At 39.3% G+C, this 27885-nt stretch overlaps 1 protein-coding gene across 1 annotated transcript; it reads right to left on the reverse strand.

The window, feature by feature from the left end:
- Positions 1 to 5628: 5628 nt before the first annotated feature.
- On the reverse strand, positions 5629 to 26585 carry LOC104613828 (solute carrier family 22 member 15-like; the record flags this gene model as incomplete). Its single annotated transcript, XM_010281652.1, has 10 exons — positions 5629 to 5796; positions 6295 to 6367; positions 10642 to 10750; positions 14893 to 14978; positions 16717 to 16857; positions 17895 to 18116; positions 19796 to 19925; positions 21729 to 21893; positions 22561 to 22693; positions 26439 to 26585. Coding segments are annotated over 10 exons (1374 nt in total), but the record flags the coding sequence as incomplete, so codon positions are not given.
- Between the last annotated feature and the right edge of the window lie 1300 nt (positions 26586 to 27885).

The raw sequence follows: 27885 nt of genomic DNA on the forward strand, positions 1-27885 counted from the left end.
AAGTTGTTAAAACAGTTACTTTGGAGTCAGCTGGTCTATTCAGCCTCACCTGTCATTAGCATGACGAGGTTGCTATTACATAGGAAGATGTCACTTAAAACAGTATTGCACACACCCCTTGCTTAGGGGAAAAGCCATTGGTCTGCACTGCTTCAAATCTCTTTGGACCGCTGTAGGAAGCTGTGCTGTCAAATCTGTCCAGTCAAGAGCTTTCATAAGCTAGCAGAATTGCTGCCACATGCCTGTTTTCTGGTTTCTTTATCCCAATACCAGCTTGTTTGCTAAACCAGGACACTACGCAGAGGAAGAGGAGCTTATCTAGTATAGAAAGCATTGTAACTATTTAACATCAAGTTAAAAGGAGCCTGGGATAATTCATTTCATCCCACCACATGTGTGCAGGAGTTAGAAACAGACTAATTCCCAAACCTCCTCTTCTACTTTTCAGCCACATTCCCGCTCCCTTTTCCTCCCAAACATCTCCAGCTACTGTGGTCTACCACCTCCTCAGGTGGGTACAAACAGTACTCCCACCACACGATAGCTCACACATTTCTTGACAGATTTGGAAGTCTTAGTGAAAAGAAATTCTGCTAGTACAAGAAAAGATCGTCCCAGATTTACATGAAGTTTGCCTGTAGCTGTACATCTGTCCACTACTTTCACAAATTTAACTCTAATGGAAGGATTGCATCTATCAAAAATCATCTCTAGGAAGTTTTACATCTCCTGGTGCAAGTGATACAAAGAAAGATGACCTTTCCAATAAACTGCTGATATCTCACTGCATGGAAAAAATTAGATCTCTTGCACGCTGCAATACACAATACAGTTATTTCCCTCAAACAACCTAAAATTGAATGGCAGAACCAGCTGGGTACAGATGGTAGTGTAGTTCACCTCCTCCTTTCTCCGCTGCTTCGCTGCAAGAGTATTAGTCAACAAAGCAAAGGATTATTTGTACTTCACTCTGCTCGGATTAAAAAGGAGAAATTCTAAAAGGAATCCATAGCCCTCACTTCAAGCAATAACATACAGTGCTCCAACAAAGGAGCAAACAGCTTTGATGAAACATCAAATGGGATAATGAAAAAGATCACTGAGGTGAGCCTGCCGTGAATATTGCGCAAAGTTTACTTTCTGGAAAAAAGGAACTTGAAGCCCTGACTTTATACCTGAACTGATTTTTAACATGGTGTGGGGGTTTGACATCACTGGCTGATGACAAAATAAAGCAGGGGATATTTGCCAGCCCGGAAATGTAGATTGGGACAAAACCCCATTGCTTCTCCATGCCGAGTCAGTGACCAGGAGGGCTGTGCAACAACAAAACATGAAACAAAATACAGAAGATGGCACGAACTGGAAGAGCAACGGGAAAACATTTTTTAGTATTTACAATTTATATTCTTCCTCTGACAAGGGGAAAACTGGGGCTTAAGCAAACCTAACCAAGAGTTAAAGTATAATTATTGCCTAATGACAGGGAAATGGCACAAAAATCTATGCAGCATAAATAAGTGTTCATGCTTTGCCTCTGCTCAGCACTTTTAGCACCTAAGACAGAAAAAAAAACCAAACCCCAAACAGCACTCCTTAGGGAAAATACAGTAAGATTAAAGGTGAAACACAGAAAGGAGTGAAAAAACTGGAATCACTTCAGACCTCCTTTCTGGACAACGTGTCACTATTGCAGAGGTATTTAAGGACAGTGGAAAGAGGCCGACTTTTTTTTTCCTCTCCCTTTTTGTTTCAAGCCTTGAGATTTGCAGCTGAAACATGATAAAATCCAGAAAGCAGCAGAATTCTCTCAAATGCTGAAAGACTTCAAATCAGTTTAAAAACAGATAAAGAAATAAAGGCAATTTCACAAGAAAGAGCTAAAGCACTAAAGACGTTGTTCCAACACAAACAGATGAACAGTGCAGATGCAACATTATAATCAAATTTCTACACACAAATAAAGCACAGGGGAAGAGCTAGAAGTGATACTTAAGGATGGGGATTGTGACCTAGTGTGTATAATTAAGCCACTTAAATTAACTCATCTCCCTTTGTTCTTTTTACAGAGAAATGGAAAGCAAAAGATAATAGTCCCACACGAAGTAAAGAGTTTAATAGGGCACTCCTCCCCAAAACCGCCATCTTCATGAATAATAATGGCAAAAAGAGTTGCTCTAAGTTAAGAATTTCTACTTCTACAAAGTCAAAAGCTTTAAGGGAAGCTATCTACTAAAAAAACACCAGTTGTTAGACCAAAAATGCTGCCTTTTCTGATTTGCCGTGACATACACGGTAATGAATGACACGGTTGGTTTCTTAACTTTAGGACCTTGTAAGATATAATGCACTGATCACATTAGTCCAACTGAAAATATTTCTAATAAAGCTGCAAATAATTACCTTATTTCTAAACATATAAGTGCAGAAACATTTATTTTTTCCAAATAGCATCTTTTTAACCAGCAATAGCAACATGCAGCAAGGATATCTAAAGTAAAAAAGTCAAATAGCATGTTGAATTGAATTGAAAAGATAAGAAGCAAAAGTGGAAGTCGATGTTTCCATCCATATTCTCTTTTGGATCTCGGAGACCAAGTACCAAACCAGCTTCCACACTGGCCTACACTCAAAAAAAAGCGCCGCAGTTACCATGAGTCATGCCAGGGCTGCTGAAAACATCATTAACTTCTTTTCGGGGGACACAGCTTTCTGGTGATCAATTAACCAAATTCACAGAAGTCACCCCAGGCAAAGAATTCATTAATTCCAGGTCAAATAAAGCAGAAATAAGTATGTTCAAAACGTAAATTATCTTTGTTTCCCATTTTTCACATAATGTGGAATAAAAGGCAGAGGAGAAATGTACTGGTACAGCCTGATACATGGGGCTGGAGGGGGAAATACACTCCCATCACATAATGGTACCTTTAAAATCCTCCCATTTCCAGGGTCTTGTCTCTGCTTTTGGAATACAACTCTTTATCATGCTATTTCTTATTAAATTATGTCTTGTGACAAAAAAAAAAAAAATCTAAGTCAACAGTAACAAAACTTGGCCTTTACCATATCCCTGCTGACCCAATTATCCTTTGAAGAGGTTATAAATGTTAATGCAATGGAAGGCATTAATATTATTCAGAAAAAGAAATTCACAAATTCAATTCTAATCCTCACGAAAGGGAAACATTAGAAAAGTGATGAATAAATAAATGGCCAGAAGATAGACGTTTGCAGCATATTCTACAGCCTGTTTGTCATCAAGCCTCAGCCCCAGAGGTTAAGTAAACACCGATGCAATCCACCTTTATGTCAACATTATCTAAATGTGATTCTGATTGCCAATTGATTTTCACCTCTTGGGGACCTGATCAGGCTCTTTGTAGAGCACGCAAGGACTGACACACCTACACACAGCACAGGTTTCAATGAGGCATCCAGGGAGAGCAACCGGCGTGTGCGTATGTCTGCACGTGTGTTGTGCGTGTGTGTGTATAAGTGCACGCACGCTTGCAGGGGCGTGTGTTCATCGGCAGAACTAGTATTTAACTATGGAACTTACTCAAAATACAGAGGCCTTTCACTAACCTTTTCCTATCAGATACGTTAGATAAAGGGCCAAAAATCAAAATGATACAAGTATTCTTCCAAAAGCCTAGGTAAATGTCCTGAAAAAAGCAGCACTCATAATATAGATGTTAAATAATTTTCTTTTTAATAACAAAATTGTATGGGCCATCAGAAAACCGTAACATTTGCGATGCACCTATTGCAATGTAAATATAAACTCTTAACCAAACACACCACCACCGCACCCCACAGAGGAAGAATTTCCAATTCATATATGAATGTACTGGATTACATATTACACAATGTATGATTCATGTTAAATAATTTCTACTTCCACATGTACAGCTAGAACTTAACAACTTTTGTCTAAGAGGTTACTCATCCTCTCCTTTAAATGCATTTCTTAAAAGGCCTGACATAATTTTTCCAACAGAGTATTATTTTTAATCTTACATATCTTTTCATGTACAACTGTATTCAAAAATTACTTACACAGTAAAATCCATTTATTCTCCTTTCAGATCTCCTGTTCAGGTTTCCTATGCTAGACATACTAAGGCCACAACCCTTAAAAGTCTTTGGTCTCTTCACACTGTGAGGTACACTGTAATTTAGAGGCAAAAAACCCTGTAGAGAAAATTAGCATATACAGGATGCTGTTACTTTTCACGATTACAGCTTGCCTGAATATATAAGGCCATCTAAATTTTAAATTATACACATCACTTCAAGTACAACATTGTAGCTTAATCTGAAGCTAGCAATTGTGTTTCATAAAATAAATTAATACTTCATTTTCAGAAGCTGTAGGGAAGTCCAAACATCCAACGGATGCTTTTGTTAAGACATTAAATTAATGGACAGATTTGTCACCTCTTTTCTCACAAGTTTTGATCAACTTCTTCAATCTTCCAATGTGCCTCCACATAAAACTGTTCAACATGCTACAAAAAGCATTATAGACGAGTCCTCCAACATTTCCAGTCAGATATATAGAGCAAGACTCTGCCCTTCAACTGTTATAGCATCTTCTCAGTGGAGGCTTCAATTTCCACCACAGACAGGACTTCTGAAACGTAAGTGTTTTCTTCTAAGTGGTTTGCCTGTCAGACAGAAGAAAAGTAATTATTGAAAAACAGCTTACCTGTCTTATTTTTCTTGCCCTATTTTATAGGCTAATATTAAATGTGAAAACAAGAATTTTTTAAAGATTAGAAGTGAAATGATATTCAAAAAGCTCAAAAATTGTTTTTTCAACTGAATGCAGTACTATTATGTATTAGGCATGAAAATGAAGCATAATAGTGCGTGTACTATGATTAAACTGATTAAGTTCAATAATTACCAGACGATTAACAAGCTAGCATATCAAGAAAAACATGTATTATTTTACATCTACACTAAGCCTGCGCTAGTTCTAAGCTAACAGTTCCTTTCTTATGAGAACACTCCCCCGCCCCTTAAAAAGAATTATTCCAGGAAGCCATTCCCAAACTTAGGGGATATACTTCACATTTTCTATTCCATTACCTGTTGAAACAAACAAAATTTTCATTTCTCACTTCAAAAGTTTTGTTTAGTGCATATCAACAAGAAAACACTTTAAATGACACTAACCCAGAGGACTAATGAAGGATAAAACATTTCCTCAGATATATATTAATTTTAGATTATGTCCACTACAAAACATGACAAAAAGGCACAACCCAATATGAAAAATATACCTAGTTGTTTTACTGTAAAAGCACAGGCATGTTGCTGAATGTATTATCCCTGATTATTTTAGGCTGCCTTTCTAAAATTTGTTTTCCTTTAAGGAAACAAAATAGTATTAATTTACATACAATTTAATACATACCGGTGAAAGGTGCAAGCCTTCTCATCTTTAAGAGCCAAACAAAGAATGAATTTAGTATAAAACTCCACTGAATAAGAGAGAAAGAGGGCTTTAAAAACTTCATGCACACATTCATTCACACATAACCTAAATAATATACACTAAATCACGGCTTGCATAAGATAGAGAAAAAATAACAGAAAGCTACAGCAAATAAAAAATTACTCTGCCTCTTCGCTTTTAAGAACTTCATATCTGGGACTCGGGAGATCTTCAATGCTCTCAGCAATTGGCTTATTTAGTGTTTCTGGTAGAAGAAGAGTCAGGAATCCCGCTGACAGCCCACTGATTCCAAACACCACGAACGGTACAGAAGGACTAAGAGATTTCTGAAATTAAAAAAGTAAAAACCAAACATTGTTTCCCGATCTTAAAATACATGATCTGCAGTCAAAACCAAAAGACTACAACCTTTCACTCCAGCAATCTGTGCAATTATCCATGTATTGATAAAACGGAGAAACCCAAAAAATTTCATTGCATAGAAACTGCTTCATATGAGGCTCCATATGACAACTTTGTTTAGGGGCCTAAAGGCCCCTGAGTGAGCCTTAGGAGCACCGAATGCATTATATGACAATCAATTCACTAACAGACAAAGTATTAACACAACATGGAACACTGGATTATTTGCAAAAAGGACAAAATATTAGGGATTTTTAAACATCTTGTTTGTTAATTCTTGAAACCGAATGAAGTTTATTTGATTTTTCATAAAAGCAATTATTTTTCAAGTAATATAGACATATGTGGTACCAAAATCAGCAAAGTACTTTTGAGAGAATTTAATAAATTCGAGTTACATAAAAAGTAGAAAATAATCTTACCATAGATGGCACAAATGGAGCCAAGATGCCCCCAAATCTGCAAGACATGGAGCAGACACCCAAGCCAGCATTTCTGTTTCAAACAAAGAATGAAAGATTTGTAGTTTCAGAATACATGCCTGAATCATGCATGAACATGTGGCAGCACGCTGTCAAAACCAACTAACTTCTTTGTTTTTTGAAGTTATCACTAGTCTTTTTTTTTTTTTTTTTTTTAATACAACACACCAAACAAGAAGGTTTTTACAGACCTCTGGCAGTTAGTCCAAGATTTTCTACAACTAGCTGCTAGGAAGGCAAGTCACACCCTTTCAAACCCTAACAAAAGCACTCTGTTGTGCAATCCTTCACAAAAGTTTGAACAAAGCAAGAGGTTTTCCAACCTGCCATATAGGGCAATTTAACTGGACAGGGATTGTGCTGGATGGCGAATGACTTCAAAATGTGGCAGGACCTTCAAACAGAAGAACCCACGGTCATCTCCAGCTCAGGCCCTCAGCCGCCTCTCTTCTGCCCCCTCAGGTTGCACAGGTGAAAAGTCAGTGCTTACCTCCGAACAGAAAATAACTATTGCCAGTGTGAAGCTTGAAAACATCTGGCCAGATGTGTTACTAGAGGGGCTGCTGAATTCTGAGGTCCCTTCACTTTTCAGGCAAGTCTAAAACAAACTCATTTAGACCGCAATAATCAAAGCATAGGTTAGAACAGCAGGATCCTCTTCAAAGGTCCCCTTCAAAGAAAGTTACAAAAATCCCGAAGTCTTTCATTAGCTGATCAAATGCCAAGATCTTCCATCTCTGTATCACTCCAAAATATGGTATTTTAGATCCCCTTCAGAGACTGACAGTGGCACCAGTCATCAGCGAGACAGCAAGAACCAGCTCATGGTGGCTGTCCTCCTCCCTACATCTCTCGGTTGCTTCTTCTTATTCATTATCCTCCTCAGTCACACCATTGAGCTGAGCTGCTCCTCCTCACCCCATTTCCTTTCCCTCTTCTGAGCACAGGAAGAGAGTAGTGACAGGATTGAAGATGACAAGCAGAGAGGTGACACGGTTCGCTAGTGTACCCAAACCACCCACCTCCACGTCCCTTCCTCATGGTCCTTTTTGCACAGGCCAAGGGAAACAGAAGATGGAAACAGCTGATGAAAAGTCAGTGACTTTGGGGTAAAAATAAACAGACAAAGCAACCTATTCTCTCACCAGGTCCTCTTGGGAAAAGGAAAATAGCAACCCACGCTTCCTCACACTGAGGTAACCCAGAAGACAAGGCCATGTACCTCCCCTGACAAAAAAATCCCTGAAGAGATGAGAGACACCAGCCTGTACGAACAGTTCATTTAGAAGCATCCTTCCCACGGACCCATAGCCTGTCAGCATCCAGGGGTTTGCTGGCTTTTTGGTTTTCCACTGAGAGACGGCAGGACAAAAGGTGATCCTAAAGCAAATTGGGTCATTTAAATTCTGAAGCAAAATGAAAACAGTTGTGCAGAGACTTTAGGATATCTTTAATTCAGAATTCAACAGATTTTGGGTTATGCAGAACAATGTCACGGTATCCAAGAGGAAAAACGCATTACCACCTAAGAACTATTAGTAAGTATTCTTGAGGCACTACACTGCCGACGGTTGACCGCCCACCGCCTGTCTTACCTTACTGCCCCAGTTTTACCACGCTCGCTAGAAGACCTACTAAGCCTGACTGACTGCACACGCTCCTACCATACAGAGCACAGCATTGAGCTAATGCCAGACAAAACAGCTCTACAACCAGCGTAACCGCATCAGCCCGGGGCTTTGCTCAAGCCCATCAGTCCCACTGCCGCTGCCTGCCAAGTTACACCTGCCACATGGCACTCCTCCAGCTGCACCACTTGCCCAGCGCTGCCCAGTGAGCGGGGTATACAGCTTTGCACAAATGCGAAAGCTTCTCTGCTGCCGGCACCGGCAGCTCTCAAATTTCACTACTGCTCACTAAGGGCTGTTGGTCAACAGAAAGAATTATGGAGAGTTCCTTGCAAAGAAAGCCAGAGATCAATGCCATCGTTTTCCAACCATTTTCTCATGCAAAAACCATGAGTTTGTTTTCACATCTGTATTACTACAGCTATGATTACGTTTTGTTTCCAAAGACAACCTTCCTTTTTGTCCAAAATCACACAGAATCACTAGGTTGGAAAGGACCTTCAAGATCATCAAGTCCAACCATTAATCCAGCGCCACCATGTTCCCTAAACCATGTCCCTAAGCACTACATCCACACGTTTTTTGAATGCTTCCAGAGATGGCGACCCCACCACCTCCCTGGGCAGCGCCTCTCCACTTCTAGCATGAGGTGTACTTGCCATTCCTCCACGTATCATTTAACTTCAAAAAATATGCTTAACAGTCCTCGTGCTTAAAGTAGGTTTAAATACGAATCAGTAACACTGAAGACATTTAATTTTCCTGCAAAACATCCCATTGGGAAAAAAATAAAAGATCTCCTCACACAGCATGGCCAAGCTCCGCTGTTAGAGCAGCGCCGGGATCACTAAAGCTTTGCAGGGACCACCAGATGGTGCTGATGCTTCGCTTTAAAGCCAACACTTGCGCACCGCTGCTTTTCTTGCATAAACTGTATTTGCAATTGAAGTGCCAGAGAGATATCAAATTAAATGCATAAATTGTCACATGAGGAATTTTGATATGATTTAACGTAGTAGTTTGCCATATTATTAATCACAAGTTGTCTAACGACGTTGCTAATTTCTAAACTGTCTTTACTCTTACATTTTCTCCACTGGCAGTATGTATCTTGGACACGTATAGTTACTTTTGTGCCAGAATATTAATACAGCTTCTCAAACGAATTATCACTTTACTTGTTTTATTTATTTATTTAATCTTCCTAATCACAAACAGTTTCAAACACAAAGTCACTACTGTAATTCCTGTTAGGTATGAGCTGTCACATACTTGGCATCAAACATCAATGCGACTGGGGAGGACAGGGTAAGATGAAAACGTGAGAACACAGTGCAACAAGGAAAAGCTGAGAAATCAAAACATTTTCAGATTTAATTCTCTTGATTCTCAACTCCAGAAAAGCAGAGGGGACAGGAAAACAAGAACAAAAACCCCCCACTAGAAAGAGACCTTAAAGAACACAAAAGTTTGGACAGGGAGAATGGAAACAAACCCCCACATCCAATTTCAGTCAGTGTGCTTGGGACTTGCATATGACACCTAAACCTTTGCCAAGAGTCACAAGCTCAATATCTAGAAATAGTCAATCCACCTCCATCCTCACAAGTTTTATTGCAAAAACTGTGTTCCCAGTCTAGCTTTGATGCCTCCGTAACATATGGGAAATTGTGAACCTCAAAAGAAAAAAGCAGCCAGTTTTTTGATCGAAGGAGTCACCCACTTTTCCCCCCTGCCCAAAGCCCTCAGTGTTCTGGAGTCAGGTGATTTATGTCACCATCCTAATTACCTCTACCTCCTAATTACCTCTGTAGTGCTACAGGACACCTACCTACTCCACAGCAGCTTTCAACTTTCTTGCTCTCTCAAGAGCGGGCTCAATCTTTGCATAGTTTTGTCATTGCTATTCCTGAGCAACTAGCACAATAAATTCAGAACACATACTTTGAGTACGACTCAGAAAACCACGTGCAACCAAGACGGGGGGTGAGGACTGTGTGGTATTGTATTTTCTTATCTCAAGTTTATCTTGGGACAACAGGGTAGAGAGTAACCTCACAAAGTGTTGGTGAGAACTATGAAAAATAAACTGAAGTTTTAGCCCGTGAATGAAATGGTGTAAAGCAAATTACTGTCATACAGAAACTATCAAAATCTGATGTATTATGAATATTTAATTGAATAACAAAGATTCAGAAAAGCACTTGTTTTTCAGGAGGCAAACAAACATAATCATATGGGAGATACAAGTATACAGAAGGACTAAATAGCCCTTACTGCATAGTCTGTATTTCTAATTAGATTCCATCACATCATTATGTTTGGCTTTGCAGCCTGTAGTTTTACTCCCAAAACCAATAGCAGAAGTGAGAAATACGGCACCTAGCATTGCAGTGTAAGAAGGTTGTTTTCAAATTTTTATTCTAGATTCAGATGGAATGGAAGTTGCCACAAACAGCCCAGGAAAGTGCATCGGTACAAAACGTGTGACTAATAGGAGAAGCCCTTTCAAGCCCTGGCAAGCTGCCTTAATTACAGATAGAACTCATATTGATATTTCAGGTAAAAATAATTACAAATAAATACTGAAGCACACCAGCAATCAGTATAGCTGTGCATGAAAAGTATTTTCATTTACCCAGAAGCTCTGTTAAATTACCTCAGTACTGTTGGGTATAGTTCAGACGTATAAATATACACGATGTTGAAGGCAGCGCTGACCATCATTTTTCCACACAAAGCTAACAAAGTGGGACTGAGGAGCAGACCTTTCAGGAAAGAGAAAATAAGCTGTAAGCACAGACAGTCCGTTTTCTTCTTACACAATGTTGAAAACATCCAGTTCTCTCAATGTCACACATAAACAATGCTTTATCGATATGTTTTTCATCTACAGGCACAAAAGCAATTATCTCAGTTCTTCCCAACCATTCTAAGAGCTAGCATAGGAATAAATACATAAAATTGTATTTAGGACCAAGAAAATCTGCCCCATTTTGGGGGGAAAGTGTAAAGCTATCACAGCTCTAGAGGGAAGGGATAACACTTCCAGCTCTGCAGTCAGAATACCTTACTAGGTAACTACATCTTTTGACGAGCACAAACAGACAATACAACCTCCTTGACTAATTTATTCCATTAAAACCATAAAACTTGATTCACCTCAACAGCTGATTTGCTCCCCAAGGATGTCCTGTTGGGACTTAAAATGCAGCGGCTCTGTAACTGGAAAGAACGCTAATGCAGCCCAGTTTACTAACAGTCAGTCTTCAGTTGGCTAAACTGAACTGTGGTTCTTTTAAAGGCCAAAAGAAAGCTGGCTTTTGTTATCCTGATTTTGGATATGGCTGGGTTTGCACCATCCATTTTAATAAAAAGAGATTTTTTTTTTTTTTTTAAAGCATGAAAAAAGAATGAATGCTCTGATTAGCTGTATTTCAGGTTCTCTTCCTCAGCACTGAGTTCAGCATGTTTCAGTTTGGATCACATGAGGTTGATTAAGTAATGGGAAAGTCTGATTGCTTCTCAATTACTTTTCTTTTAAATTTGCCCTCAAATATTTTCAGTTCTATTCATCTGATCAAGTCACACTATTTCAGCTGAACCAGAAATTCGTTTGTACGTAAACTGAAATCCAGAAACTTAATTTCTTGAAGCGTGATGCATTTTTGCAGTTATTTCTGTAATTCATGCAAAACAGATGCCACAGTTTCATCCAAGTTCTCCTTTTGCTCAGTAAGAACTGGAATATTACATACAGTTGCCGGGTGCAAAGGTGCGAACCTGGCCCTCGGAGCCCTGCTGGGTGCCGTCAGAAAGCTGGGACATCCCTTTTCTTCCGTCAACCAAACATGAAGCGATGAAAAGAGATTTCTAATTCTCCAGTGTGTTTTAAAACTTGCTGATTTTCTCCCAAGGAGACTTAAATTGAACACTGCATATCCATATACTAGAAATTTAGCATTAGTGCACTTGGGAAGTTTTGGACTTACTATTAAAACAGAAGAAAAGAGCCTGTCTAGACAGAGAAATTAGCACTCAGGAGTGAATTTAAAGAGCACGGTCTTCTCCAGGTTCCCTCTCCCAGGGGAGGCTGGCCATGTGGGGAATTACTGTGGGATTAGAAGTACACTGGAAATTCACTGCACATCAGCTCGCTTCTGAAAGCAAGTCCAAACATAGCCATTTTATTTTCCTCAGAGTCTTGGAACATATTTTTAGCAATTCTCACAGAACAGTCCGTTATTTTCCTTACATATATTAATGCCATTAAGCAGGAATGCTCTTTCTCCTAAGAGGATTCTGGTGACCATTTATAGGTCGTTCGCTAGGCCCAGCCAAGCATGTCCATGCAGCATGTTAACACTTCTATTATATTTTGCCTAACGTCCTTTCACCTGAACGTCCAGCAGCAGCGATCCACACACAATTCTGCCTGAAACAGCACAGTCAGGGCAACTGTGTCAAATTTTGGTAAAGGGCAAAGTTGTAAGTTATTACTAAATTCATGCATTTGAGTTTTACTAATAAGGAATAATCTTCCATTAATTGATCTTTTAAATCTGAGGAAGTAAAATGGTGTAAAACCGTAAGAAACAGTGCTGACGTTTAAGAGTTTCTAGAACAGGAGTTACAAGTTTTGATGCCATCACGAGTCTCATCTGCAGTGCCGTTATGTAGCTTCACCTTCTGGCTGTCATCTTCATAAGAACAAGTTCACTTAAACAGTACTTCTGAAACTAAAGGAGTCTTATGCACCAGGAAAGGTTAGTTCTCAACAAAAGGAATAACCCAAAATTAACACAAAGGCTAAGACAATTGATTTAAACATCTACAAATTCTCTTTCCTCCTTCAGTGGAAAGCATATCAATGAAAGTCACAGAAAGTTATTATGTGTTCAGCAGAAGCAGAATAATCTAAATGGAAGTTAAAATCTCGTTACCCCTAGACTAGAAGTCTCCTTTACTTGCTATAGTATAAAGCAGATACAAAATAGAGAAGACTTCTTTCAAAAGCTTGCTGTAAAGCACAAAGACAGTATTACAGCTCCATTTCCCCTCCACTGCCACTCTCCCGCACCATCTTCCAATCTGATACTCACACAAATTAATTGGTGAGTGATAAGGAAAGAGGGAGCTGAGGGATATATCAGTTTTTACTTTACCATTGAGAGATTTTCAGTCTCAATTTCAGTACATGTCTTCAGTAACTGAAATGTTCTTGGCTTACTCCACAGGGGAGGTGACTTGGATCAGGTTCTCATTCAACAAGTTAGAGTTATTTAGAAATCGAGTGAAGGTTACAGACATGAGAGGCAAGTGCCCAATGTCTCATTAAAATCTTAAATCCCTTGTAATAAAATCAAGTCTTTTGTCAATCACTCCAAAGAATACAGACTTAGACAAACGTAGGAAGCGTTCTCCTTAGTAAGAGGAGGGTCAGATCAGAGATACAACCACCCTTGTTTCATCCAGTGAAGTGACTCATCATCATCACGCTTGAAGCTGAATTTCTTTCTACTTAACCGACACAGATCACTCTGGGCCAAGAACCAGTTTTACTCTTACCACAGTGGAAAGTAAGACGTTTTAATGGGATTAAAGTCATCTCAACCGCAAAAGGCAGGAGATTTCCTGAAATTCAACAACTCTTCAGCAATTATTACCCTATCTTGATTAGTCTCTACTGCTTTTCTTTCATTTTGTTTTAAAACATGTAAAAAAGAAACAGAAAGAGCGAACTTGTTGGAACAAAGGAAGAAAGGCGCAACAAAACATCTGAGGACTTGAATTAACACAAGCATGGCAAATGGGATTATGGGATATTTTCTCTCTCTCTGTTTTTCTTGCTGAGACTTTTCTGAGACCAATTTGAAATGGATGCCAGACAGCATTTATAACTGTTAAGGATAAATACAACCTATAGAAAACTAACTTGTAATCACATCCCTGGTGTTCCAGAGTAAAAACACTGTTAAAACTAAAGCTGAAGCAGCATTAAGAAAAATACAAGCAGAAAGCAGCCACTTCTATTTGTTAGTGTCATACAGACATAAGCTTCCAGCAGCTAAAATAAATATTAGTACAGAAAAACTGTACTTGGAAAGAAAAGTGCAAATACAAACGTAAACATATGTGAATGTCACTGACAATGTTAGAAAAAACACATCTTTTGAGATGAGAAATATACTTGATGATACTGCACTGTTCCATGAACTGTCCTCACAACAGCACAGTGCAGCAATACACAGCATGAGAATGAGAAAGGCAGCAAGTTTCTTGCCATCGCCACGGCTTCCATATGCATCATGCAAATCTGACTCATTTCATGCAATTCTGACTTCCATTTCTAATTTTCAAGTACAAAATATTTTTTTTTAAAAAAGTTCTAGTGGTTTGGGGGTTTTAATTATGAATTAAGCTACTAAATTCAGGAAAAACTCAGTTCTTATTTCTATAGTTATTACATGCCACCACAACAAATGTAAAACGAAGTTTGCCATCTCACACTAGCAAGATCCAGTCAAACTAACATTACGCTGCACTGCTGTCTGGCTATTAAATCCAGTATTTTCAGGTAAACTGCTTAAGTGATAAATTAATGCAGTGTCAGTATTTGAGACAGGATGTGATAGCTTGGTCTGACCTTCAAAGAGCCAAGCTCTTGAAGCCAAGCCGTCAAAATTAGTCAATTAACATGGTCAAATTACACCAGCAAGAAGTTAAAAGCAATACAGACAAGACCGTGGCTCCCTGACCAGCCCCAGAAGGAAGAGACAGAGAGAAAGAGAGGTCTAAGTGGTTAGGGCTTTAGGCCCTGAAACACTCGGTCACAAATTACTCATTAAGTTGTTTTGTCACCTTTTATCCAAATTAACTAACGTCTACTTTAGCAGCAGTACATACTTACCAGCATTTGTTGGTAAAAATATGGTAAACATACAGGCAAATCCTGCAAATATCAGAAAACATGTCATAGTTTTACGTCTTCCAGACCTAGAAGGAAAAGAGCACCCAGAGAAAGATGGAAACAAAGTCCCTCCGTATTTTTTTGATTTGTCTGCAAAATACCAAGTACACAGCAGCATTAGTAACAGCTATAAATCCACTGTACCTTGGTAAATGCTTCAAATCTCACATTATTTTCCTAGCTCTGTGTACTGAAGTTATCCCACAAAAGCTTTCCTGTTTCTAGCCAAGTTTTTATTTTTAAGCTGTTAAATTTGTAGCCTTGAAAAGAACCCATCTACTTCAGCAACAAGAACTCAGACTTTTTTCTTCTCTGTACTGAGCAAGGCAATGGGCCCTGTCACCAAATGGGTATTACAGTGCATACACACAAAGATCAAATTAATATTGGTCAAGAAAATGTAATTCTAATGCTTCTTTATCTGTATTTCTTTTACAACTTCGCATAAATATACACAGTTATGACACACAGTAACACTATTCTGTATACTTTTCTTCCTAACAGTATACACACAGAAATAAGCATTAGTGTTTTAAACTAAAAGAAAAAATAGGATAGAAAAATCACCACTTCATCTGCCATACTTAAATATTTCATCATTATCTGCAAAGGACCACAGATAAAGATATTCTTAGTCACACAGTTTGCAGGCATGTAGGAAGACCATACACGCTTATTACTTCATGAACACCCACAGCTATTTCTAACTACTACCCCATCCTAGTAGAACTACATAGTAGGACTACAGTTCATCTATAACAAACACAGAGTACCTGTTTCTAAAATCTTCTAAACCTTTCTGCAACAAAAAAAGCCATACTTTAAGGATATTGCTCACTAAAACGGAATGAAAGCAGAGCAGCTGGCTTGTCACATTGTTTGCATTAAGCACCTGAAACTACACATATCTTTACTTCAGGAAACAAAAAGCTTGTCAAACAAATGACAATGGAAAAAACCACATAGAGGAGGATGTGTGCAGGTTGTGGTTTAAACACATTTCCTTCATTTAGCTTTTTTGGGCTTCGGGTGAAGGCTGGTTGGTCGTTTTGCTTTTTGCAGCTTAACCGAGCTGACAGCTGCTTTTACTGCCCAAAAAACCCAAAAGGTGACATCCTCACTCCTTTTTGCCACTGCCCTCAGTGAGACCAAACTGTCATTACAAATACACTCAAAGTGAAGGTTATGTGAAACCCTGAGCAGCTTGAGGGTGCCAGGCTGTTTGGCCTTTTGAAATAATTACCCACATAATGGAGAGCCATCAAAGACACTGAACAGTATGAAAACAGCAGACAGCAATCATTCATACCTTAATGAAAACTGAACGGCTCTCACTTCAAAGTTCTCTTTGAAAAGTTGAAGTAAGAATGAACACTGCTGAAACCTGCTTTCAGGTGCGGTTGGTACACAGTACAAAAATAAGTCATTCTGAATAAAATATGTAAGAGAAATATAAGCTATAGATACTTAAATAACTAGGTTACTCGCATTTTTTCCCATAAAGACCAAACTTTTTTTAATAACATTAATTATTGAAAAGCTCATCCCTGAATATTTCAAAAGATCAACAAAACTAAAAAACGTAAGAGGTAAAAAATCAGAGTCTCACTTCCGCATCAACTTCAGAAACCCCTGCAGCAGAGTAAATGCCCAAGAATCAGCTGCTTTAGAAGAACAGTGAAGTACCTTACTGAGAAAAACATTAGTATTTTTCTAGGCTAGCCACAAATATATGCAGAAAACTAGGAAATAAGTTTTTCTTACCAGGATTTTTCAATTAAAAACATGCAGAGAGGGAATGCTGGAACTTCTACAAGACCAGAAAGAGCCACATTCAAATACAGATTTCCTCTTAGTTCACCAGCATTTAAAGTTAGTCCGTAGTACACAAAGCTGCAGACATACCTAAAAGTAACCATAAAAGTTCTATTACTAGCGTAACTAGTCTTTAGGGCTAAAAAAGTATTTAAAAGGTAAATTATGCCGAGTTATGGATTAGCTATATTGAGTTACATGCTATGAAGAGAACTCCTATTTCCCCCCAAAAGGAAACACGGCAAAGAAAAGGTAAGAATGCTTTCGTGTAATTTCTCGTTGCATTAATGACTTACATTTACCTACCAGCAACTTGAGGGTCTAGAATGGTTCTGGAAAGGTCCTACCTCGCAAAGATGTTCCTGCCGCTTCTCCCACGTCCTGCCCATCTCTGCTTACCCCACACACCAAACTACTGGTTTTTCTCATCTACATCCTGACAATCGTCTCAAATGACATTGAACTTTGAAAGGGGAAACTTGTTCTTGGCATTTTGGAAAAAAGAGCTGTTCCTCCAGCAGATTTTTAGCTCAAGCCAATTTGCCAACAGCTGCTGCTTTAATGACCAGCCCAACACCCTCCCCACCCCAGGGGGTCCCTGCCATTATTGCTAATAGAGTCTGTTGCATCCTTCTGCACTTTGGGGCAATTTTTTTTTTTCCCCAAGTTGTACCACTTTTCAAGACAGCACCTAATAGAAACCTATGTAAACTGCATTTTGTCTTCCCCCACTGAACCTGTGTAATGTGCTTTTGGGCTTTTAGCACTTATTCTCACTCCAGATTTCTATTGTGATCTAATCCATATAGTCCTTTTCTTCCTAAGACTGGTCTGAACCAGTCCCCTCGGTAATTTCTGCTTCAGCTTCCCATTTCACTCAATGTAAATATTATGTTCTCACCAGATTAATTCCGAGTAGGTTTTGAAGCAGTTTCTAAGTAACGCGCTGAAAATGAAACGCAACAGCAGCTATAATACAACATCAGCTTTAGAAGACATCATTTTAGATTATTATGGTCTGCCATCATTAACTGATCGATTTACTATTTAGTTAAAAGGATGAAAATCTTAATCGTTTCCTAAAGCCTGACTCATTCACAGCATCTCAGCATCTTGTTATTACATACCAGATGTACATCAGGAGGATGGTTCGCCAGCGAAGGACTGGGTGTTTTATTAAATTTAGGATACCAGGTGCCGAATCGTCCTTTCTCAAAGTTCCTGCACTCGGTTTTAATTTTAGATTTAATCGCTCTTTTCCATTACCAAGGGCAATATATTGCAACACATCTTCAGCTTCTGCTGTTTTCCCTTGGGAATACAGCCATCGTGGTGATTCAGGGAGCATACTAACAAGAAAAGAACAGAAAATCAATGATGACAACTTCATTCCCATGAACAAAGCACTAAAATGAATCTTCCCATTTTGCAAATCAACACTTAAAAAAGTGTACCAGTACAAAATTCAGAGAAAAACATTTGCACTGTTCTCCATACTAAATTCCACATACTCCAATAGTAACACGGTTAACCTTTCAGAAGGATTGTTGGAGATGCTTGACAAAGCACTTGGTCATGTGAGAGGAGCTGAAATCTAAATCTTGACTTCTGCTGAACTGACTTCTTAGGAAACACTACACTACCATTATCCAGGAAGCACCTCAAATCCCAGTTATCTGAACAGCCCAGACAAAACGTTGTTTTCACAAAGTTTATTTCAAACTTCTGCATTATGGGAAGGGCTCCAAGTTAGCGTGAAGAGAAGGGGAAAGACACCTTACTGGGGAATTACTTGTCAGGCTCCAGTACCAGCTCGTCGCTACCCACCTAAGTTTTAAATCTCTTATTCCCCAGTATAATCAGAATATCCTTGCTTACCACAACTTCAGTTCATGATTCCTGTTTTTTTCAGGTTGTAGAGTGTGCTGCTGCTTTTATATGAGCCATAAAATAAAGAGTGGAATATTTTTAACAGAACCTTTATTTTCTCTGATACTCTTTAGAGAGATATACGTCCCACCCTCTTTCATTACTTCAGAGGATCCCAGTATTTTTAGTATTTGGGGGAAGTAATTCTATTTCCATCAGAAACAGAATACCATAGAGGAAAATGTATTATACAGAACTTCTTTCCTCAGCCCAGCTTTGTTTGCCTTGACTACAAGAAGAGGGATTTTTTTTGGTGTATTCTTTAACAGGACTTTTGCAAGAGCAAATCTAAAAAATAATTCAAATAAAAATAATTGAAATAAAAATCAGAAGTTTTTCTACGCTGTATGCTAGACATTCCCTGTGTTACTGTGTAGACAACCTACTACACTAATTCTTTCATCTCTCCTACAGCTCTAACAATCAGGAGTATGCATGGTATAACAACACAGGCCAGACAAAGCTAGCACTTTTAACTCCCTAAGTACTGATGCACTTCACAGTCATTTTTATGATAATGTCCACGCAGGAATTCTAAACAGGAGCACCCAAGTACAACAGTGCTAGGAATACACAGAAGGGGCCTCAAAACCAGGCAGACACATAGCGTATCACGCTAAAAAGGCAAGTCCAAGCTCTCTCACTTACTTCCCTTCGCATGTGTCTCATGAAAAGAAACTCTAAAACCCCTCTAGGATCACTTCCAAAACTTCTCAAGCGCTGAAGCCCTTCCTTGGCAGGAGGCAGCATTCCTGGCTGATGCTCCAGCTCACAGCCTCTGGCAGGCCTTCCCTTCCCCGAGCAGATTTGTAATCAAGTTCTATTGCACAGTTGGCAGACAGCTGCTCTTCGCAACGCTGGCCACCACAACTGTAACAGCATGCAGAAACACAAGCTTGTCTTCTGGGTAACCCTGACCTTCTGCTTCATTTGAAACCGCTTCTTCCTTTACAATACGATTTTTCTTTTGCTCGGGTCAAAAACAAAACCATGCAGAATCATGTCATCCTTGCTTTTACCACGCCCTTGAGTGACGACAAGTAACTGTTCAATTGCTGCATATTTTTTCTTATTATTGTAATTCACATGAACCACTTACAAAGAAAGGAGGAGGAAGATGACTCCTGGAGTATTCGATACCAAGGCCAGGTAGCGCCATTCTCTTACACAGTAACCCAGCAAAGCATAAACAGCAATGCCAACTGCAAATGTCAAATTAGTTAACGAACCTGAAAATACAAGACCAAAAAGGTGACTACAGAAACCGCTCAAGAGAAAAAAAAAAAAAAAAAAAAAAAGGGCAAAATACTAAGCAGGAGCCTGAAATTCCTAGCCTGTGATATACCTAAATAAATAGCAATAAAATCTTCCAAGTATCTTTATGGCACTTGTGAACCAGCTGGCTTAAGTGTATTATGCAATTCCAACGAAGCATAACTTGGTATCGGGGCAGTGTTCCCCTTTCAAAAATAAAGGAGTTTTATAATAAATAAATAAAAGGAGAGGGCAAGAAATTACAAGGGACCTACAGACTAAGGAGAAAACCTGAGGACAGGAAGAGGAAGTGTGAAGAGTGATTTATTTAGGTCTATTACAGTAATCTTGAATAGAGGTGGCAGGCTGGAACAGAAATTGGAAGAAAGCTACAGAAGTACAAGGACTGAGTTCAGTATAAAACCAGCTGCAAGCCAGAAGTATATTACAGCAAAATTCTGATGAACAAGCATAAATAAAAATATTAAAAATACGAGATCAGCTTGAACTCCAAAAGCCTAACAACAAACCCTCTGCAGACTAACACGGGAGATCTTGGGGTCGCCATCTCTGGAAGTGTTCAAGAAACGTGTGGATGTGGCGCTTCAGGACATGGTTTAGGGGACATGGTGGCGCTGGATTAATGGTTGGACTTGATGATCTTGAAGGTCCTTTCCAACCTTAATGATTCTGTGATTCTGTGATCTTGTACTAACCCAGAAACTCCCAGCTATCGCCCACAAAGCCTAGCTCACAGCCAACACCGAGGAAAGCTTCTTTTAACACTGCTGAGCTGCGTCCAGCAGCTCCCTCTCCTTCAGCCCCTGATCAGGTGTTCAGCATCTCTCTCTCAACAGCTGAGCAGAACTAGAACAAAGCCCCTAGAGCGACAAGCGGCAGGAAACGGACTGTCTCTTCGGTCCATCAGGAGGCTGGCCCTGCAGGGAGAAAGGCTGGGAAGAGCAGAGATAGACAACAGGGCAAGGGGGAAGGAGGGGTGGGGGAGAGAAAGAGGGCCTGAGTCAAAAAAGTGAACCTCAGAGAAGAAGAAAATGCAGTACTTCAAAAAAATTAAGTGGAAAGCTATAACTAAAACAAGCTATGTCTTGTACATCCCCAGGAGTCCAGAGAAGAAATAAGAAAAACAGTAGAACGAAGTAACTGAAGAAATGAGAAATATGCTCACAGCCACAGCAAGTCAGCACTTGGACCAAGTTTTTCTCCATGTTGCACTAGCCAAAAAGGCGTTACAGTCGGAGCTACTCCAGCTTTACAACGGATTGACATGCAAGTGTTAAATTTATTTTAAGTCTTGGCAGTGACACATGAAAAAGGACATTTAAAAATAATGGATGGTCAGCACATTCAGCACTGGAAAAAACACTATCCAGGCACCAAGTCATTGTGTGGTGCAGGGAGACTTCAAAGAAGACTTTAAAGAATACCTTCCATAGATACCGTACAGCATCGTTCAGACGTTGGCAGGATCTGCCAAAACTTTTTTTTTTTAATGTAATGCAGTGTATCAGTTGGGAAATTGTAGGAATCAATGTACCAATTCTAAAACTGAGGTTTCGCTATTTATCTAACTCAATCCCTTCCTCCTTATTCAGGCACCTTTCCCACAGAAATTAGAACTTGGATGAATCGCATCACGCTTACTTGACTTATGCTACAAACTGCCTTTAACTTGGTACGAATGTAAGAATTTAAAATGCAAGGTATTGATAGAACAATACATGGCACAGTAGTAATGATCAAATATTCCCAAATCCCACCTGTAAATGACCAAAATGATTTTCCTACATATTCTTGGGTTAGGACAAAAGACACAAGAGCCATTCCACCATTCACAATTCCAACAAAAAAACGTGAAACTGCAAATATGTCATAATTTGGAGCTAATGCTGTGACATACCCAAAAACGACATCAAAAAAAAGACCTGTAGAGAGAAAATAAAATTTAATTAGTGCTTATGCTATACAGCTTGAACCTAGAAGAAAGGCAGGGAGCAGAGTTAAATTTCTGATGGTAGTGAGTAGTCTATGGTACTCTTGTCTCTAACCTCTCACATTTAGCTTTAGGTTTTAGTCACACCATACAAAATTAATCACCTTCAAGTCACACACTTGAGGTCTGCAATGCCAAAGATGATCTTTCCTTGAGACAATGTTATCTGTAAACAGAAAGACTTTTTGGCTGCAAACGCAGCTGGAAAACAAAACACCAGGACATGAGTTACCCACTCTAAAAACATTTAGGTAAATCATTCTCCCTCTCCCTCCCCAAAAAGCAAATTATTTTTATTGACGACAATATGGTTAGGCAATATGTGGAACACTATGCTCAAATGATTATAGTCATAGCAAAGCCAGGTTATTTTTCAGCTCCCACTGATACTCCAGTGACCACTATGCTGCCCAGCACACTCATACTAATGAATTTTAGTGCTGCTCTACTCCGAGTGAAATGCTTATACAGATCATTGTCTCTGTCACATTGATGCAGCAGGGTGGCCCAAGGGTGGCCTCCGGGCAGGGTGGCCCACAGGCTGAAGAGATGTTGTTATCCATGTAGAATGCTTCACAAAATCCTTTTAACAATCTTACCTGAGATATACACTGGTTTCCTGCCCAGTTTATCTGACAATGGGCCAAATGTGATATTTCCAATAAGCAATCCAGCAAAAAATAGGGATGAAGCAAGGCTCACTTTGTAGGCTTCTTGTTTGATTAGGTACCACTGTCAAAAAAAGAATCTCCTCACTGTTAAAAGTATTAACACCAAGTTGCTAGCTTCCTCAAGAATAATAAAAATCTATCAACATTCTTCTCTTGCCCTTTCCCGCTTCTTGCTTTATATCCAATTAAAGTTTTGTTCAAAGTTTGACAGCTAAGCCAACATTAGTCATATTTTTTTCCTGACAGACTCTCACATCTCTACTTTCTCTCCCCCAAGAAATTTCATTATAATACATTATAAGCTTTCAACTGGATAAGTATAATTAGTTGCACTCCGACTCCCAAGCTTTGACACAGCAACTTATCCGAAATCATTAAAATAAGAGAAGTCTGAATTGTTAACAGCTTCGCCATTTCAACATTGAACAAGCTTAGCTATTTCAATGAACAGGTAATAAAAATTATTCATTAACAAGAGTAAAACACGTTCACTATTGCAGTAGGCAAAGAGTTAACGCTGCGCAGCTACGCTTAATCCCTGGTGCCCTTCCTTCGCAGGAAGGGATTATGGAAAGGTGTCCTTGTTTTGACCTACTTATTGACTACTCATTGATAGCTTAGCATCTTATTGTGCACATGTATTTATAATCAAACGGAAGTCAGAAACAAATTATGGGTTTCTTTATAAAATGCATATTCTACCTCATCCAAAAGCTAAACTGAAGCAGCATAGTAAAAAATTGTCAGAAGAGAAGAAAATGAACTGACAGTGGGTTCAAATCAAACTTCTACTACTTCCTGATGGGGCAAGGCACACAGACAGCTTGTGCAGCCCCCCTGCTACAAACACGGAGAATCAACACTCACAGAAACGCACCATTGAGATAAAAAGTATTGCTGACATCAGGAACTTGGGAAAGAATGGCAATCAGAAAATCCTAAGTGATTTTACAGAAAAGAAATCCAATGCAAAGCTTTAGCCAAAGAAATATTTAATCATTATTTGAATATTTCAAATAATTCCCAGTGTATTTACTGCAAAATTTACTTTCAAAAAAGTAGATGAGTGTCATGCTGACTTTTAAAATGACAGGGGCAGTATGTCCTTTGGGGAAAAGAAGCAGCTTCCTAGTCCCATTTCCTTTTTTTAAGAAGTGGGAGGTTTAAAAAAAAAAAGGGGGGGGGGGGGGGGGCACCTACGGGAAGGGGCCCATGACCAAAATCCAGTACAGCATACTAGGACCTCAGCCCTGAAGTGTCTGCCTTGAATTAATACAGATCCCCAACGAATATTAGCAATTTACTGAAACTTTTTATTATAGCAATCTAAAGAAACGTATGTTTTTACTCAGTTTGAACTCACATAGAGGCAAAGCAGAGAGAAGACATGGCTCCATTCACCCAGTAACCCACCAGTTACCTGTGCTCTACCCACCCAGCAGCCTGCAGGATGCAGCTTGCATCAGCAGGACAAGATTTAACGCATTCACAGGACACCTTCTTTAGTCCAATGTACCCAGTACGCCAGCACTTCAGAGTTTTGCGGGACTTTTGGATACTCTGGGAAGCATACGCTGCTGTGCAGCAGCATTTGCAGCTGGTTTCTACTATACGCCGCTGGGTAGTAGATTCTACCTTATTACACTGGATAAAGATGTAGCCCCAAAACTTATGGTTTCTTAACTTTCTGAGGAGACTTAACAATGAAGTATTCCTGGGCATGAATCCTCAGGAAACTTCAAGTATAAAAATACCACAGCATGTACTCTCCAAGGCACAGAGCACTGCTGGCCTAAGTCCTTCTGCTCCATACAAGCACCCCACTGCATACAAATTTCTGACTCCCAGTTCTCACCTGCAGAGTGTTTCAGACTGACACAAAACAACTTTATGCTCCTGGATATGGTTGTAAAAATCAACTTCTCCAAGGTAAAGGATCATTTCTACAGCAAATGTACAACATTCCTGAAACTCACCTTCCTAAGCATCATTGCTTGTTAAGTAAAGCGGAGGACTGAGTTGATGCCAGACCAAGAAGCAATTCTAACAACTGTATTTTCCATGAACCAAGCCTGAGCTATTACTCATGAAGTCTTAGTTACACCAAAATTAATTGCAACGATTAGTCCTTGATGCAGAACTGAAGAGCTGCTCTGAAGTTTTTTTTGAGCTCCAGAGCAGAACAGTGCCCCTGCCAAACCAGAACAGAACTGAAAATATTTACGATTTAAGCTCCATCACCAAAGTAAAGGAAATGAACGTCACAAAAGCAGCTTCCTCTCTCAGGACAGAGAAAAGACTGCTTTTGCAAACCCTTACTGCTTAGCGTGTCACTGGAAGATGCCCATATTTTAACAAGTCTGATACAATAATCTGTGAAGAACACAACTTTTAAAAGAATGTGTTTATCTACTCTATTTGCACAAAATGAACTTCTTAAATATTTGACAAAATTAACTGCAGCTTGCAAAGAAAAACATTGCCAATTTTGTTATCACCAAAACAGACATCCTCTCAGCTCTTTAAATCCACGTGCCGGTTTCATTTAGTTACTAGACCACCAGCAACACGTTGCCCAGCTTATAAAGATTCCATTAAAAGACTATTAACAACATAATTTAAAAAAAATCTTACAGTAAAGTTACTGAAATCAGTGGGAACGTAAATTTGTTTTGACGAGTCTTGAGAATTACTACGTATTTTGGAAACAGGGACACTGACTTCTGCACTTTAAAACACAGTATTAGTTAAAATTGGCTGATTTCTGATTATAAATTAAGCATTACCCCCATCACACATCCTGCTGAGAGTCTGGAACCAAAGGGGGATCTTGGAAAACAGGCTAATAAAAAAAAATGTTTCTGAGAGAGGATATGATCCAATATTGCATCATTCCTTCTTATGTCTAGTCACTACATTTTTCCAAGAGAAACATTACACAGTCACATTTGGGATAATGGGAAAGAAGCAACAATTTGGCACCGGCTACACCAAGGACTAACCTGTCTTATACGGGGTTTCTGACAACTGCGACAAGAATTCAATCAGCAGAACTCTGACAGTTCCCGCTACAAGCCAAGCCACCCACGCAGTCTTTTTTCTGGCACTGGCAGCGATGCTTAGGTCGCTTGCGCTTGCCTGAGTGATTATAGCCCAGGGACCAGCAAAAAGCAAACGCAGCCTTTTGCACGGAATTCACAAGGTGTGAGGATGAAGGGTCAAGCTTCTGACCCACTCAGCAAATTTCAATCTGTTCCATCTCCCACTCTCATCACACATTAAAATACCCAGACATGTGGTGCATTAGTTTCATTTTCATATTAGTTTTAATCTTTAAGATGTATCTTCTGCAGGAAACTAATGCAACTCATGGTAAAGCTTATGGGCACAGCAGATTGTGCAGACACCACAAATGGAACCTTTTCTTGGTAGAAAACAGACATTAGGAGCGCATACTAAATTCCAGACTTATAAATTGTAGTGAAATGATCATTCATCATTAGTAATGACTTTCTAAAATATCTGAAGATATAGAAAACTGAGAACAAATTAAAGAAAGTTTAACCTGAAGTAATAAATATTAGATTTACACTAGAAAAGCTAAACTAATAATTTAACCATATGCTTTCAACATTTAAAAATAGTAATACAATAAAAAACCAGATGGGGTGGGTTCCAATAATTTTTAATAGCATAAGCAAAACATTACACTAAGCCCTGCTCAGCTTTTATAAGCGCCACATCCCGCACTAGTGCTGTAAATCTCAAGGAGGGAAGAAAGAATTAGGCACAATAGAAGTACTTGCCTCAGTTACTATGGACGTGAAGTTGTCTGCAAAATGGATATGCTTGACAAGCTCAGCTCTGCTCACTGGAATTCCTTCTTGGTCTATATGATACTCAGGCACAGCTCCCACAAGCACAATAAGCATCGACTGGCAAGCCACGTACACCTTAAAATAAGACACAATCCTTTATCCAAAACAATCTCAAGGAGACTTGATGGAATACTGTAAGCTTTTCATTAAACTAACCATTAACCATCTCGCTTTACACAGCATCACAAACAAAATGCAATCAGTCTACTGTGCTTACAGCCCCAGATGTGACCATCCAGGCAGTTGGGAGCAGTGGGTACCACTCCAGAGATACTGGTGCACTTTCCGTCAAAGCTTCGTCTTGCCACCTTCCTTCCTGTTGCAAAGTTGTTCAGTTTGTTCTTGCTCTTTTGTAGTCAGGCACAGGAAAAGAACATATTACGAACATCATAGTTTCATAGCTGAGATCTAACCCTTAGATCAAGATGATGATGATGATTACCAATATCATAATAAAAACCAACACTTTACTTACTGTACTGAAAGAATACAACCTGTAGTGACAAGCCCCCCACCCCCAAGAAACCTAAGATTATATTTTTTAAAGTCTCTGCTAGTTCTTTCCACTGCACAGACTGAAAACTTAAGCTGATCATTAGGAAAACTAGAATGTAGAGAAATAAAGATTTCCTAAAGAAACCCTCATGAGAATATTTATTCACCGATATGGGCTTCAAAATATTTTGAATGTCTTCTGTGTTTTGCATGTGATGTATTTTCTGTAGTTCAAACTAACATTATACTTAAGCATATCCAAGAATTATGGATTTTCAGCACGTTACCACTGATGGAAAAGTTCTGAATCTTGAACAGTGCCCTTCTTTGGGTCATAAGTCGGGGGGAGGGCACATTGTTTTAATGTGCCATTTTATCCTGCGCTTACCTCGAGCGTTCTTGCAGAAACAAGCTATAAACAAAAACCTGCAATCAGCACGATCTCCCTCCCTCACAACAGCGTTTCAATTCAAAATGCAGACCTGCACTAACAGGAGGAAGCCTATTAGGAAGAAACTAAGCGAGTGAAACAGATAAAATGCTTGCATGTGGGGTTGTGGATGCTATTTAAAGACGGCACCCTGCATGCCACTTTTCACAAGAGAGTTAAAAAAAAACAAGGCAACAAAGAAACAAGCCACCAAAACAACCAGTTGCTGTGGTGAGACTCCATTTCCTTCCACTCAGCAGCAGCTTAAAAGGCACTCTACAAAAAATGGAAGATGTGCACAGAAATAAGGGAAACGGATGATAAACTTGGAGTTAAGCACGTCAGACAGCACTGAGGCGAGAAAGAGCTCTGCAGACCAACCTGCGAAAGGTACAAACCCCCCAGACCCCGCTGGGGACGCCCGCGCACGGAGCGGCGGCCTGAGGAGCC

This window comes from Phaethon lepturus, unplaced genomic scaffold (genome assembly GCF_000687285.1).
Source record: "Phaethon lepturus isolate BGI_N335 unplaced genomic scaffold, ASM68728v1 scaffold36792, whole genome shotgun sequence".
NCBI classification, from domain to species: Eukaryota; Metazoa; Chordata; class Aves; order Phaethontiformes; family Phaethontidae; genus Phaethon; species Phaethon lepturus.